Source organism: Dryobates pubescens, chromosome 36 (genome assembly GCF_014839835.1).
Source record: "Dryobates pubescens isolate bDryPub1 chromosome 36, bDryPub1.pri, whole genome shotgun sequence".
Taxonomy (NCBI): Eukaryota; Metazoa; Chordata; class Aves; order Piciformes; family Picidae; genus Dryobates; species Dryobates pubescens.
In genome coordinates, this window is record NC_071647.1 from 574,459 (window position 1) to 589,122 (window position 14,664).

At 64.2% G+C, this 14,664-nt stretch overlaps 2 protein-coding genes across 3 annotated transcripts; both read right to left on the minus strand.

Moving 5' to 3' along the window:
- Window positions 1-1,384: 1,384 nt before the first annotated feature.
- Window positions 1,385-5,676, minus strand: CNP (2',3'-cyclic nucleotide 3' phosphodiesterase). 2 transcript variants are annotated; one of them, XM_054176755.1, is made up of 4 exons: window positions 5,550-5,676; window positions 2,992-3,661; window positions 2,368-2,510; window positions 1,385-2,010 (listed from the first exon to the last, which is right to left on the minus strand). In XM_054176755.1, exons 1-4 carry the CDS (start codon window positions 5,550-5,552, stop codon window positions 1,558-1,560), a joined length of 1,269 nt encoding a protein of 422 aa, XP_054032730.1. In that variant the 5' UTR covers window positions 5,553-5,676; the 3' UTR covers window positions 1,385-1,557. The 2 variants fall into 2 exon arrangements, with proteins under 2 accessions (XP_054032730.1, XP_054032731.1); XM_054176756.1 differs by lacking the exon at window positions 5,550-5,676 and adding an exon at window positions 3,849-4,191.
- Window positions 5,677-6,349: 673 nt separating this feature from the next.
- On the minus strand, window positions 6,350-14,075 carry ODAD4 (outer dynein arm docking complex subunit 4). Its single transcript, XM_054176592.1, has 11 exons — window positions 13,956-14,075; window positions 13,442-13,573; window positions 13,163-13,316; window positions 11,517-11,578; window positions 10,383-10,539; window positions 9,309-9,530; window positions 8,223-8,430; window positions 7,641-7,727; window positions 7,215-7,411; window positions 6,959-7,059; window positions 6,350-6,715 (listed from the first exon to the last, which is right to left on the minus strand). Exons 1-11 carry the CDS (start codon window positions 14,073-14,075, stop codon window positions 6,350-6,352), a joined length of 1,806 nt encoding a protein of 601 aa, XP_054032567.1.
- Between the last annotated feature and the right edge of the window lie 589 nt (window positions 14,076-14,664).

Genomic DNA, 14,664 nt, shown 5'->3' on the forward strand with positions numbered 1-14,664 from the left:
TGGGCAGGCAGAGGGCCCTGGCTGTGCCCTGCTGCTGCAGGGCAGCCACAGCCCCGGGGCCTCCCCCGGGCCGGGGAGGGAGGGGGGCAGCATCCTGCTGCGCTCCCCCGGGAGCCATCCTGGCCGGGGCTGCTGGGGAGGGGGAGGTGGAAGCCTTGCTGGGACACAGCCAGGAGGGAGTGGGTGGGAAAGGCCCAGCTGGAGGGGGGGCCCTCACCCCAGGGCCTGTGCAGGGCTGGGGAGGGTTTGAGGGGGAGGGTCAGAGGTGCTGGGGGTGTGCAGGGAGGGAGTTGTTGGTTACAGTGAGAATTTGTGTCCCCCTCAGCAGCAGGAGGTGCTTTGGGGTACTGGGGAGCTCAGAGTGTTCCCAGGTCAGCCCCAGCCTGCTCCTGGCTCTTGTGCCAAGTGCTGGGAGCAGAAACTCCTCCTGCAGAGGCAGCCTGGAGCCTCCCCAGCAGCAGCTCCCCCAGCCCAGCAGCCACTGGGCAGAGTCAGCACACAGAGGGTTAACAGAGTTAATGTCACTGCAGGGCACCAGAGCCAGGTGAGTCTAAGCTGCTGTCCCGACCTCAGCTGTTAGTTGTGTTACAGGGCAGTGGTGCCCACAGCTCTGCTGCCCCAGGCCTGGCCCCCAGCAGCAGCAGAGCTGCTCTGCAGCCAGGGTTTAGGTTTGAGGTTACAGTTATGGGGCCCTCACCTCCTGCCCCCAGCACTGCCAGCTTGGAACATTCAAGTGCATTAGAGGAGAATCCTGCAGGGCCCACAGGGATGTGCCCCAGCCAGGATCTGAGTTTCCATCAAATAAGGTGGGAGAGGCCTTGGCTGCTCTCTGCCACCCCCTGCCAGGGCAGGATTGTTGCCTACAGGACGCTGGACTTGGCCCAGCCTGCTCTGGCAGTGTGCAGGGACACGGCTGCAGGAGCTGGGGGCCTGTCCTGGGGGCTCCTGGGAGCATTCCCCTGGGAGCAGTGGAGGTGGAGCTGGGGCAGAGCTCAGCTGGCTGCAAGAGGGCCCAGAGCTGGGCCTCACTGGGGTCTCACCCAGGAACAGCTCCCAGGGCAGCTGGAGGCAGCCCCAGGGGGAGGGAGGTGTGGCACAGCTGCCCTGGCTGTGCCCAGGCCGTGGTCTGCCACTGCTCCCAGGCAAGATCTGACGATTGTGGTTCCTAGGGACGTTGGCAGAGACCAGAGCTGATCTTCCTCCGAGGAAGGCAACAAGCAGAGCCCTCAGCTCCTGCTCCCCAGAGCTCTGCCCCACAGCAGCGGCTGCCAGCGAGGGGCAGGGGGGCAGGCAGCTGCCAGCGAGGGGCAGGGGGCAGGCAGCTGCCAGCGAGGGGCAGGGGGCAGGCAGCTGCCAGCGAGGGGCAGGCAGCTGCCAGCGAGGGGCAGGCAGAGGCTGCTGCTTGTTTTCTTCCTTGTTGTGAGGCCAAGCAGCTCCCCAGGGGCCTGGCGCTGGGGCGGGCACAGGGCTGACTTTAGTACAGGGAATTATTTCTCCTTAAGGGTTACAGAAGGTTACTGACCTAAAACTCTCCAGAGCAGCCCCCTGCCCCTGCCCCTAGATGATGGTGCAGGAGCTGAAGGCGGAGCCCCTCTTGTTGGTGCTCTGCGTGGGCACCAGTTTGCCCTTCCCGTAGTACCCTGAGAAGACAGCTCTGACCTCCAGCCTCTTGGCCAGCGCCAGCAGCCACATCCCGTTCTCGAAGTACAGCAGCCTGCCGCCCCCGATCTCCCCCAGCTGCTCCCCCTTGCTCCCTGCCTTCTCCAGCTTCACGAACTCCAGCAGGTCCAAGCCAGTCTGCACGGCCTCCACGCCGTTGGCGCAGCCCAGGGTGATGTGGGCACGGCTGCCCCGGGGCAGGCTGTCGGTGGGCAGGATCTTGTCGGCGTCCCCCGGCCACAGCAGCAGCTGCTGCTCGCTCAGCTCCACGCGGGCACCCACAGTTTTTGTCGTGACGAAGAGAGCAGAGATGGAGAGGGTGAAGCCTTTGCCGTAGGAAGCCCTCACGGCCTGGCACGGGAGGGAGAGAGGCACAGAGGGTGGCTTTAGGGGGGCTGCATAGGGTGGGGGAGGGTCTGCGTGCCCAGGGCTCTTGTGGCACAGCCGAGGTCCTGTCGGCCACCAGAGCGCGAGCTGGGGGCTGGTGACATCTCCCCCTGCAGCCCCCAGTTCCTAACCTGAGCTTACCTGCTCTGAAAGAACACAGCTGGAACCTAACTGCCCTGCTCCCTCCTGGCTGCAACCAGGCTGCAGGGGACGGCGCTGGGAGCAGAGCGGCCTGACAGGGACCATGGCCCAGCTGGGACTCTGTGCAGGCCGTGGGGATGCCCTGGGTGCCCTGCCCGGGGGGCCCTGCCCCGCTCTCACCTCCTGCTGCGCGTACTCCTCGGCGCCCGCGGCCCTGCCGAACTCGGTGTACTTGGTGGTGCAGTGCAGGACCCCGGGAGGCCTCTTCACGAAGTAGCTGGTGAGGTCGATTTTGATTTTGGGGTCCTCAATGGCAGAGGCAACTGCAAGGACAGGCAGGGAGGCTGTCAGCAACCCCCCACCGAGGTCACCCCCCGAGCCCAGCCCCAGCCCTGCTCTCTTCCCCAGCCTGGCCCTCAGCTTTCACCTCCCTGAGCCGAGGGGAGATCAGAGCCCTCCTTCCACCCAGGCTGACAGAACACAGAAGCCTCTCTGCAGCTCCAGGGCTCAGCTCAAGCCCAGTGCAGGAGGGGGTGAGGTGGCTCAGCCCTTCCCTGACCCACCCCGGGGAGCTTAGCCTCCTGCTGCTGCCCAAACTCAGCTCCCTGCAGCCAGAGCTGAGGAACGAGGGCAGGGGGAGGGTCGTTGGTTTGTCTTCTCTGCCAGCAGCCCCTCCACAGCCGTGGGGAGCAGGTCAGGAGCTCTGAACAGCTTCTCCTTGCTAACTTCAGCCAGAGATTCAGCAGGAGCTGAGGTTAGCAGCCCAGCCCCAGAGCAGGAGCCTGAGGACCCCTCCATACGCACAGTATTTGCTCTCCTTCTTGAAGGCCTTGAGGCTGCCCAGCTCGTCCAGGAAGGCCTGGCCAGCCTTCCGCAGGACCTCCGAGCTCCTCTTGCTCAGGAACCACCCAAAATACATGGGCAGGAACTCCTTCTCCAGGCTGGGCTTCATCTTCTTCAGCTCCTCGGCAGACAGCTTCCACTGGTTCTTCTCCTTCAGCTGGGAGCAATCCACCCTCCAGGGGGTCTTGGGCTCGGCGAAGATGACCTTGTACCGGTACTTGTCGGCGATGTCGAAGAGCTGCTCCAGCCGCTCCCGCTCGTGGTGGCTGTCGTCCAGCACGATGACGCTGACCTCCCGCTTGCAGTACTCCACCAGGTCCTCGTCCACCTTGGAGTACTCCTCGGGGAGGCTGCTCCTGACCATGGGAGTGATTTTGTAGCTGTCGACCGAGATGACCTTGCAGGCATCTTTGTACCGGTCCTGGATGGCCTGGGCCAGGGTGGACTTCCCGCTGCCGGGCAGCCCCCGCAGGATGAAGAAGGTTTTGGACTCCTTGATGGTGGAGATGGTGTCCTCGTCGTCCAGGAAGGGGAACTGCAGGCTCTCAGGCCTCTCCTTGGCGGCCTGAGCAGACATCTTCCTAAAGATCTTGGGCAGGAACGGGTGACTCTTCTTGGAGAAGCCTCTGTTCTGCAACGCAAGGAGGAAACCTTTTGCAGGCTGGCAGCAGCCCTGCGGCACGACCCACGGCATCAGCACCTCTCCCCCGGCCTGCCCTGGGCTCTGCTGCCCTGCTCAGCTTAAACCACCTCCCAGCCCCCCAGCGGTGACCTGTGCCCTGTGCCAGCAGCCTGGGCACCAGCTGCGGGGGTCTGACCTGCGGAGCTGTGTCTGCAGCAGCCTCCGGCCGCGGTGCTGCCGGACCAGGAAGGGGAAGTTTCACCACCACGTGGCAGGAGGTCAGAGGCAGCCAAGCTCCAGCCCGGGCAGGGCTTCTGCAGTTCCAAATCTATTTCTGAGCGCTTAAAACAAATCCTTTGCGGCTCCCAGCGCAGCAGGCTGCTGCGGGGAACTCTGCCTGCAACGGGAGACCCAAGTCCCGCAGGCTGGCAGCTGCTGCCCCCTCCCCTCCAGCTCAACACAAACGGCCGCAGAGGGCTTTGGGGCTGCCCAGGGATCCTCCGTCCCCCCAGGACGCTGCCCCTCAGGGTGCGAGCTGTCCCTCTCCGCGCTCCAGCACCCCGGCTCCTCGGAGCGGGGATTTGGGCTCCTCCTGCGATGAGGAGCACCTGAAACGGCTTCTGGGAAGCACAAAGCCCTGCGGCAGCTGCGAGCGGAACACGAAAGTGAAAGCAGCCCTGGAGGAGCTCCTGCGCCGGCGCCGCCTCCTCAGCGGCTCCCTTGCTGGAATCCCAGGGTGCTTCCCCGCAGGGTCTGGGAGGGAAGGATTTCCCCAGCCGTGCAAGCGTCAAGCAGCATCGCGGGGGCAGCAGTTGGGCGACCTCTCCCCTGTCGCTCCCCAGCCGCCTCCCGGCCCAGCCCTGCCCGGGCAGTGCCCAGCGCTGTGCCCGCGGCCGCTGCAGCGATGCGGGAGGAGCCGGTTTGGCTTTGGGGACAAAATCGAGAGGTCCAGATCACGTCAGAGAAATTCACTTTCCTGTTCGCAGGGTGAAGCTGCTGTGAACCCCAACTCCTGCAGCTGATGAACTTTCCCCTCTCATTCCAGAACGAGTTCTGGCTCCTGGAACCAGGCTCCCACCGCTTCCAGATGTGCTGTGCCAGCTGCTGTGCCAGCCCCGAGCATCGCGGTGCCTGCTCCCCAGGCTGCTGCTGGACCCAACCAGCGCCTGAGAAGAGCGAGGTTCCCCCAGCTCCCTGGGGCCCCTCCGTTCCTTCCCCATGGATTTGGGGCTCCGAAAGCTGCTGCTCCTCACAGGGCGTCTCTGGTGCGCCCGGGGGGCAGGGCTGGGCCAGGCTGGCATCGCTGCGGCCGAGCCCCATGTGCTGGGCGAGGGCTGGGGCTGCGGTGGGCATTTTGCTGAGGGCAGCTGCTGGCGCTGGAGGGACTGAGGCTGCTTTTCAGAGGCGCAAACAAAAGAACAATCATGGAAAACACCCCCCGGGGCCATTGTTCGGCCGCCAGCTCGGAGCATAATGGAAGCCTTCATGGGATGGAGCCACGTAGGGCCCGGCCGGACAATGGCCCCACACAGCCCCGCGGCGCTGGGCTCCGGGCTCCGGGGCGGACAATCCCCCATTGAAGCTGCGCCCCCGGCCCGGCCCTCCCCGCCGGCCCCACAAAGCTGCCGCTTGTCTCCGGGCTCCCAGCGGTACCGGGGCTCGCGATGGGTGCCGGAGGGTGCCGTGTACCGGGGCAGGCGCTGAGACCCCCCGGGATGCAGCCGCTGCACCGCGGTGATTCCAGGGCCGGGACCGCTCCCGGCTGCAGCCCCGCGACGCCCGGACCCGACGCCCACGTGTCGGCGACGCCGCCGGCGCTTCGTCCCCTCCGGGAAGCCACACCCGGGAGCGGTCCCGGTCCCGGCCCCGCTCGCGGCGCACCCCCAGCCCCACTTACCATGGTGAGGGCAGCGGCTCCGGGGCGGCCGCCGGTGCGGAGCGGGGAAGCGGCTCTGGGGCGGGCTCGGCCGCAGCCCCTTTCATAGAACCGGGCCCCCCCTTCCCGCCACCGCCGGCCCCGCCCGCGGCCGCGCAGGCGCGGAGGGGCCGGGGGGGTACCGGGAGGGAGCGGGGGGCCGGGCCGGGACCTCCCCCCGCGCGCTGAGGGGGTGCCCGGAGCCTCGGTCCCCCCCGCCCCTTCTGTTCCCGTTACCCGCGAAGGGCCAGCGGAGCCGGTACGAGGGGCAGCGCCGGCGGATGCGCGGTACCGGCGTAGGTGCGAGGCAGCGGCTGCCCGGGGACGGCCGGGAAAGGCTCTTGTTTGCCAACCGAGCGCAGAACAACACCCGCGGGCGCTCCCCGTCTCCCCCGGGGCTGCTCCGCATCTACCGGCTCCTCCTGCTGCTCCCCTCCCTCCGCCACCCCACGGCCCCCGGTTCTTTGTCCCTCCCCTCCCTCTCGGTTCCCGGTTTCCCTGTCCAGCTCCTGGAATCTTCTCGGTGCTTTGCGTCCCCCCAGTTCAGTCGGCGTTGCTCCCTTTCCCCTCTTTCCCTGCCCTTCTCCGAGCTCTCATGTTTTCTGCTTTCCCTTCTGGAATCATAACCTGGGGAGGAAAATGTGAATTTAAGCCAAGTTCCAGCAAAGAGAGATCAGGGCACGAGAAAAAAGCCCCCTGGCACCCCCTGGCACCCCCCACCACAGCCAAGGGCTCCCAGCTCCCCTCTGCTTCCTCGGGACAGAGTCAGGGCATGGTCTGGGCTAGAAGGGACCTTCAGAGGGCACCTGGTCCATGTCCTGTCCCTCGGGACTCGGCGGCCGTCGGTGCGAGGTGCTGAGCTGCACGGCACGGCCGCCGTGCCCGGACCCACCGCCCCAGCCCCTGCCGGGCACAGGCACCGCGGGGCCGTGCTGCCACCTCCTGCCCGGGCACCGCGGGGCCGTGCTGCCACCTCCTGCCCGGGCTCCGCATCGCGGCCGGGCCAGCGGCCAGCGCCGGTTCAGCACCCGGAGGAGCTGCGCGCTGCGCCGGCTCTGACGGCAGCTGATGCTCGGAGGCCCCGGCGCTGCCGAGCCCCTTCGTTCCCCGTGGGTCACCTGGGCACTGGGCCTGTCCTGGGCCACATCCTGCAGGCCCAGCTACCTGTGCACCAGTGGAGTGTCATTTCTGCTCCTCCCTCGTCCAGCTCCACGAAGCTTTTGCTCGCCTCATCCAAGGCCTGCAAGCAAGCAGGGTGGTTAATAAAGCTCCAGCAGGGCAGCTGCCTCTTTCCCTCTGGCCTCTGCTGTCCTTTCCACCCTCCCCGAGGTGATTCCTCCCTGCTCACATCCCTTAGCCAACATCTCCTCCCCTGCAGGCTCCACACTCACAGCAGTGATGGCCTTCTGGGCAGCTTTGTTGCCAATCAGCTTTGCCTTCTCAAGGGCTCTCTCGAAGGCCAGGATGGCAGCCCAGTGGTCCTCTAATTGCACTGGGACAGAGGAGGTTGATTTTAGATGATGGCAATCAAGCACCTGAGGAGAGGCCTTGCTCTGAGGTCACTTTGGCTGCAGGGTCACTGTGACATTTGCTGCAGGACCCTGCCCAGCCAAGGCTCTCCCCAGCCCTGTGCCAGCCCCTCTCTACCTTGTGCTTCTGCCACCAGCAAGGTGGCATGGAGCTGCCACTCGACATCTCCCTCTTGCTCTGCTGCCTTCAGGGACTTCTCTCCATACCCTCTGGCTGCTTCAGCTCTGTTCAGCTGCAGGTAGCACTGGCCAAGCTCATGGAACAGCCAAGCCTTCTCCAGGCTGGATTTGGCCATTGGGATCTTCTTCTCCCAGCTGCAAGCAGAAGGTAAGGGAGGCAGGCAGCTGCCAGCTGTGCCAGCTGTGCCAGTTACAATTTCAGCCACTGCTTCTATAGCCAAAGGGTTCCAGGGGCTGCTGGCATGAAAAGCTTCCCAGCTCTCACTGTGTTCAGTTTGCTGCTTCCCTCCCCTTGTGACTAAACAAAGAGACCACCTCTGACCCCAGCCAGCCCTGTGCCTCTGCTGCTCCCCACGGTACCTACGTGGCAATGGCCTCCTGGAACCTGCCAGTCCTGGTATAGACTCTGCCAATGTTGTCGAGGGCTCTGGACACAGCCTCGGGCAGATTGCTGCGCGCAGGAGAGAAAGCAAGCAGTCACTGAGCAGCCTTGCCCTGCTCCGGGCCTGCCCCAGCCCCCTGCTGGCTCTGCTGCTCGGCCTGCTGCGTGCGGAGGGCCGGAGGGAAGAGAGCTCTGAGCCTGCTCTCGTGGTTGGAACTGAGACAAAAGCTGCGCGGCGCAAGCCTGAGCTTCCTGAGGAGGGAGCCCACGCCCGCGGCTGGGACTGGGACCTGTGCTCCCTTTAGCTTCAGCTGAGAAGCAGCTGTGCCGCATGCTCTGGGTCCTGTCAGCTCTGCTTCGGGCTCCTGGCGCTGCAGAGCTGATCCCAAGGGCAGGCAGCTCGGGCAGGCAGCTCGGGCAGGCAGCTCGGGCAGGCAGCTCGGGCAGGGGCTGGCTGCTGTGTGCTGCCAAAGCTCCAGCCGGGAGCTGCAGCCTCGCCCCAGGCTGGCACATCCCAGCAGGTCCTTTCCTCTCTCCCCTCCGTCCAAGCCTCCCAGCACTTACTTCTGCTCAGCACACTTCAGGTCCATCTGGTGGCTCTGCAGGGCTGCCTCCACCTGTCCCATCTGCAGCTGGGCGCTGCCCATGCGGCTGTGGAGGCTTCCCAGCAGCTCAGCCTTGTTGGGCAGCTCCTGCTCCGGGCACCTCTGCACTGCCCTCAGCACACACTCAGCTTGCTGGCAGCCTTCTCCAGGGCAGCCCCCAGCCAGCACTAGAGACAAGGAGGGGAGCTCAGCACAGGTGTGTGGATGTGGTGATGCTGGGGAGGGAAAGCTAATTTGTGCAAGCCCCAGCCCCAGCCCCAGCCCGGGAGAGGTCAGCTCCCAACCCCTCACACATCTCCCACGCTCCTGCCTCCAGTCTCCAGGAAATGTGCCCCTGGCACCTCTGGCCCTGCTGGAAACCCCTTCCCTTGCAGCAGGTAAGGGGAAAGGACTCTGGTCACAGCCTGCCCTGGCTGGGGAGACACAAAGGAGAGCCATGAGCGTTGTGGGGAGGTTTTGAAAGCTCTCAGTGACTGCAGCAGGGCAGCCTGGGCTGGGCCATGAAGCTCCAGCACAGTGCTGAGGTTGTCCCCTCGCAGCTGAGCTCCCTGTCAGCTCCTTGTGCCCATGGGTTTGGGGCATTTCTGACTCTCTCCTCACCCTGCTGTTGCAGCATCAAAGAGCTGAGCTGCAGCAGCTACCAAATGCTTTCCCCTGGGTTCTAAGCACCAGAAGTGGATTGCTCCTTGCTTCCACACAGCTCTTCCCCAGCTGCTTCAGCTCCCTGCCACGGTGTCAGAGCTGCTGCTGACCAGCCCAGAGGGGTTTGCTGCATGCAGCAGTGGCCTGCCTGGCTTTGATCTCTAAGTGGTGTCCCGAAAGCCACTCAGCAGGGCCCCAAGTGCAGCCAAAGCTGAGAAAGCCGAGGGCTGGGCTGTGTGGCTGAGGCGGTGCTGGGAGAGGTGCAGGACGCAGGACCAAGGCCTCCCCAGCCCTCCCTGCCGGCCTTGGCTCACACCTGAGCTGCCTCTGCTCTGGGATCACTGCAGCAGGTACCTGCAGGTGCCAGGCCCCAGCCCTCCCTGCCCCCAGCCAGGACACCTACACATGTCGATGTCCTCCATGGTCTTTGCCAGGTGTCTGCCAAACTCCGCCGGCCGCCTCCCGCCGCGCCGCGCCCGGCCCTGCCGCAGCCGGCGCTCCCGCAGCCGCGCGTACAGCGGCTTCTGCTGCTGCCAGAACTCGCTGCGGGCATCCAGGTAGGAGATGCCCCTCTGCACCAGCTCTGCCACTTTCACCCCCTGCCTTGTGCTGCTCTCCATCAGATCTGGAAGCAAGGCAGCAGAAGCCAGGCGGCGTTAATGTGTGCCCGGGGGGCGAGGGGCAAGCGGCGGTGCGGGGAGGGAAGGTTTGTGAGTGGCACCAAGGAGCTGCTCAGGGCTGGGCTGCGGGAGGGAAGCTGCTGTTACCCACTGGGTGTTGCCCTGAGCAGGGGCTGCTGGGCCCAGCCCCTCCAGCTGCTGTCCTCTCTGCTGACAAGGGCCGAGGAGGGGCTCAGTTCGTGGGGGGCAGTGGTGAGGAGCGCTCAGCCGTCCCCTGTGGGGGCTCTGTGCTGGAGTGAATCTGCGCAGGGCTGGGGGCTGACTGCAGGAGGGGAGGGAAGAGAGGTTTTGTGCCTGGCAACCAGAGAGCCCACACATGATTAATGTCCCCAGGAGTGCTCTGAATCCTTAATTACTGCTCAGTGACTGGGCAAAGAGTTCTCCAGAAGTGACTGAGGGGACCCCACCCTCCTGCCTAGCTCCACAGGGAGCTCTGCAGCTCGACCCTAGCAGCACTGGCAAGGAAACCACAAAGCAGTTACAGCCTCTTGGGCAACACTTCCCTCCTCATGCCAGTGCCAGGGGTCTGAGCACTGAGTCCTTGGCAATGATTCTGCTTCTGATTTCACCAGCACAGATTGCTCTGAGCTGGTTTTGTCTCTTACCAGAGCCTGGCTCTGGAGAGGGAAGGAAATGTGCTCAGTCCTGGCTGTTGGATCTGGTTCCAAAACCGCTTGGGCCTCTCTCAGGACCACCACAGGCAGCATGTGCTGTGTGAGCTTTGATAGCTGTGGGGAAGAGCAGTCACAGGGGGGCAGAAGAAGAAGAACTTTGAGTTAAATGCAGTGGAGAAAAACCTTTATCCTTGAGCAGCTCTTCCAGGTAGGTCTTGTCTGCATAGAGCTCCCCGAGGAGCTGTCGCTCTGCCCTTGGGTTCCTCACAGGCTTCTCTTTCTTTGCCCATTTTTGATCCTTGCTCAGTTTGATTTGGGGTTTCTGATTTGCCTTTTTGCTCTGCAGCAAGAAAAAATGGAGGAAGTTTTGGGGGGGATCAGTGGGGAGCCTGAGAATTAGCAGAGTTCTGCTCACACTCTGTGAGCAAACTTCTCCCTTCCAGCAGAGCACAGAGCCAGGACCTCACCAGCTCCTTGGTCATGAGCCACTGAGATTTTGCACCCAGCTGTGCTCCCTCATGCCCAAGAACTGGAGGGGGCATTGCAGTAAGAGCAAGAATTAGTTCTGCCCAGTGAAGGGCTGTGGGCAAGGCAGCTCCCACAGGCAGGGGCAGAGAGGCTGCAAGAGGCAGGGGCAGAGAGGCTGCAAGAGGCAGGGGCAGAGAGGCTGCAAGAGGCGGGGGCAGAGAGGCTGCAAGAGGCAGGGCTCCTGCCAGGGCCTTGCTGAAGTGCCACACTCAAAATCCCAGTAATTAGTGCTGATTAGTTTCATCATCAAGCATCTCCTAACTCCAGCTGCAGGAGCAAGGAGCAGTCTCTGTGCTGCCCTCCCACGAGTGTGGCCTGTCCTGGAGAATTGAGGCAGCCCTGCAGTGGGACCAGCCCAGAGTGAAGCAATCAGGAAAGTGCCCAGCATCAAAACTGTGACCCTGAGCCATCAGGGGAAAGCAAAGCAAATATTGGAGATAAAAGTCCCCTGGCTCTGACCTCGGGGCTGTTACTGATTAGCCTTAGGTGGCCCACCAGCAACAAGCACCAGAAAGGGGCTGGGAGAGAGCTCAGCCTGGGCTTGGCTCCTGGTTGCCTTTCCCCAACCCTTCTGCCTTCTGTCAATGTTGAGCAGTGTGAGCCAAAAGCATTCAATCAGCAGCCCGGGCAGGGCCAGCCTGGGCCCTGTGCTCAGAGGGCACTCACTGGACCTGTGCCCCGTGCTCAGAGGGCACTCGCTGGACCTGCCCTGTCCACGTCCATGGTGCTGCAGAGGACGCTGCAGGCGGTGTCAGCACCACGGCGACCGCAGCTCGCTGCCGGCCCTACCTCTGCCTGCCTGCTGACGAAGCGCAGCTCCTCCGTGCACTGCAGCTTCACCGAGGATGGACCTGCAGGCGTAAGAAAACCTTCAGCAGAGCTCAGCCACAGCAGTGCAGAGCCCTCAGGAATCACAATGACCACGAACGTGCCCAGCCCGTCGTGTCCCGATGGCATAAAGCCTTCTGCCAGCCCTTCCCATCAGCTGTCTGGGTGTGCTGGGAGCTCAGCTCAGCGCTGCTGCTCCTCTCAGGGTTTCAGCCAGCACTGCACAGGGCTCCAGGGGCTCCCAGCAGCCTGCTCCTCCTGCAGAGATGTGCTGCATCCTGCATGCAACCAGAGGAAGAAAGGGACCACAGCAAGCTCTGAGCGCAGGGATCTGCAGCAAGCCACAGAACTGCTGCAGAGGGTTTGTGCCCTGGCACCAGGGCAGCTGGGCCAGGATCAGTGATGTGAGTGCCATGGGAGGCTGGGGGTTGGGGATCTGCCAAACAAAGCAGCTCTGGGGACCTGCCCTGGTAGGGTGTCAGCATTCCCCAGATGTTTAAAGGTCTGAATCCAACTCCAACCTGCTTCTGTGCTTCTTTCCCCCTGCATCTAGGAGCTATGGCTGGATTTTAAAGTCTTTCTGGGTTTCAGTCTGTTCCTTTGCCTACAGTCCACAGAGGCCAGGGGCACAGCAGGCACAGAGCTGCTCCAGCTGAGAGGTGTTGAGGCAGCAGTGCAGGGAAAGCAGCAGTGATGGAGGGAAGTGAGCTGGCCTGGGACACTGTCCCTGGGTTTTCAATATCCCCCAGGAAAGAGCTCCAGGCTCCCCACAGCGCTGGGATGTGGCAGGCTGCGGCACTGGGGGTGGGCTGGGCTTTGGGAAGCCACTCCAGGCAGAGCAGAGGCAGTTGGATATCAGCAGGATCAGGACCTGGGTGTGCAGGGTGTGCCCTGCCTGGGCTGTGGGAGCCACCTGAGCAGGCTGGAACCAGCCCAGCAGGTTCCCCAGCAGCCAGCCAGGCCCCTGCTGCTCTGGGCATGTGTTGGAGGTGGCAGCAGTGTCCCTGTGCCCCGGAGCATGTCCTGTGCCTGCCTGCTGGGCTGCCAGAGCTCTGCTTCCAGCCAATCCAATAAGCTCTCTGTTAGCTTTGGCCATCCCCAGGGCCTTGGCCTTTCCTGCCTCCTGCCAGGGGCTGAGCCAGGGGTGGTGAAAGCAGAGCTGCCCTGCCATGGGCGCTGGCACTGCCCTTACGCAAGGCACGTGGAGGGAAGCTGGGCTGGGGGCTGGGCTGGGGGCTGGGCCAGGCTCAGGCAGCAGGGAAAGTTCTGTAATGAGCCTTGAACATGAGGGTGAAGATCTCTGTGGGGCTGTGAGGGCTGAGCTGCTCTGCTCTGTGCCAACAGAGCCTTTCCATGGTGGCTTTGGGAATGCTGGTGTCAGTTTGGGTGCAGGGCTGCAGTTGTCAGGGTACCAGTGGGGCATGCAGCCAAAGAAGGGGAAAAAACAGAGACTTGGCACTTTTTGGTGCTTCCTGATTTCACAGGAGAAGGGCACAAATCCAGAAGCAAAGAGCCTCTTATTGCAGGGTCCTTGGGGTGCTTTCTGAGCCAGCATGGCCTCAGCTGTCCCCTGAACAGCTCCTGGGGACACAAAGGACATTTCTTACTTCCAATGCAGTTGACAATGGCCTCCTGGGCTTTCTCGATGCCCAGAGACAGCTTCTGCAGGTCTGGATGCAGGCTGCGGCCTCGGTGGTACAGGACCAAAGCAAACTCAAAGTCCCCCATGGTGTACAGGGCTTCAGCTTTCTGGTAAAGTCCCTGGAACGATGTGTAGGGGAGGAGGAGAAGAATAAACAGGAGGGAAAATACACAACAGTGCCTGCCAGCCCCTGCCTGGGTCCCTGCCCCCTCCCCCCCGGCTCTCACCACTTCGTGCTGGTTACCTTGGAGAATGTTTTGTCACTTTGGAGAGAAGCTTCAGCATCTTTCAGGGCGTTTTCAGTGTCCCCAAGCCTCAGGTAGCATTTTGAGCGGGCCACCAGGCAGTGCTTGTCCCCTGGCCTCAGCTTCAGAGCCTGCGAGGCAGCAGCCAGGGACAGGTCACTGCTGCCCCAGCAGCCCCTCTCCAGCAGCCCCTCCCCAGCCGCCCCTGTCTTTGGAACCCGCTCTGCCCAGCCTGGCTCTCGATGCTGGCCGAGGACGAGCCCAGCCTCTTCACCGCAGGTTTGTGCTCTCCCTGCTCTCTCCCCGCCCTGCTGCAGCCCTCTGGCAGCACTCCCCTCGCACCCCTGCCACCTCCCCTCATGGTGTGCTTCTATATCCCCCTTCCCTCCGTGCCACCACTCTCCCAGCCACCCCTATGTGACCCAGGTGCCACCGACACCCACGTCCCGCCGCGGCCGCCCTCTCCCGGTGCCACCTCCGGGCGCTCTCAGCCCTCCCCGCTCCCGCGCTCACGTTGCTGAAGCAGGCCAGGGCCTTGCCGTGCTCGCCCCGCCGGGCCAGCAGCGTCCCCTCGCTCATGAAGCTGGGGAAGGTGCCGGCCGGGACCTTCTCCTCCTCCTCCTCCTCCTCCATCGCGGCCGCCGCCGTCGCCTGGCAACCGCTGCCGGGCAACGACAACTTCCGGCGGCAGCCCCGCCCCGGCAGTGACGTCACGGCGGCGCGCCCGGGGCGGGTTCCCGCGCCGCCGCTGCCGTCTCCCGGGCGCCGCCGCCTCGGGTTGCAGCCCCTCCACGGAGGTCCCCGGGCTGCCGTCGAGGCGGCGCGGCCGGAGCTCGCTTCTTAGGGGCGGGGAGCCGCGGCTGCTGGCCGGTGCCCACCCCCGGTGCCCGCCCCCGGTGCCCGCCTCCGCGCTGGGTCTCTGCGGGGCGCGGTGGGGAAGCCCCGGCGGGCAGGTCACGGCGAGTCCGCACACGCAGGGGCCGGCCAGAGGCGCGGGATAAATGGGACACGCGTGGGCGGCTGTGGGGCCTCTCCGCCAAATCGTGAGCAGGCTCCGAGTAAAGCCCCGTCGGAGCTCGCGGCGTCTCACGCTTCGTTTCTCTTGACCGAGCGTCCGGTGCCCGCCGTGGTGGGCTTACAGCCGCGTTCCCAGAGCCCTGCGCGGATGGCTCGGCCAGGAGGGGGCTGCGGGGGCTGTCGGTGAAATGGCTCTGGAAGATCA

Coding starts and splice junctions, on each gene's coding strand:
- CNP (XM_054176755.1), bottom strand. Junction 2,511..2,991: donor CAAGAAGGAGAGCAAATACT/GTGCGTATGGAG, acceptor CTGTCCTTGCAG/TTGCCTCTGCCATTGAGGAC. Junction 2,011..2,367: donor AGGAGTACGCGCAGCAGGAG/GTGAGAGCGGGG, acceptor CTCCCGTGCCAG/GCCGTGAGGGCTTCCTACGG.
- ODAD4 (XM_054176592.1), bottom strand. CDS start 14,075: ATGGAGGAGGAGGAGGAGGAGGAGAAGGTCCCGGCCGGCACCTTCCCC. Junction 10,540..11,516: donor TCGTCAGCAGGCAGGCAGAG/GTAGGGCCGGCA, acceptor TTCTTGCTGCAG/AGCAAAAAGGCAAATCAGAA. Junction 9,531..10,382: donor AGAGCTGCTCAAGGATAAAG/GTTTTTCTCCAC, acceptor CCTTGCTTCCAG/ATCTGATGGAGAGCAGCACA.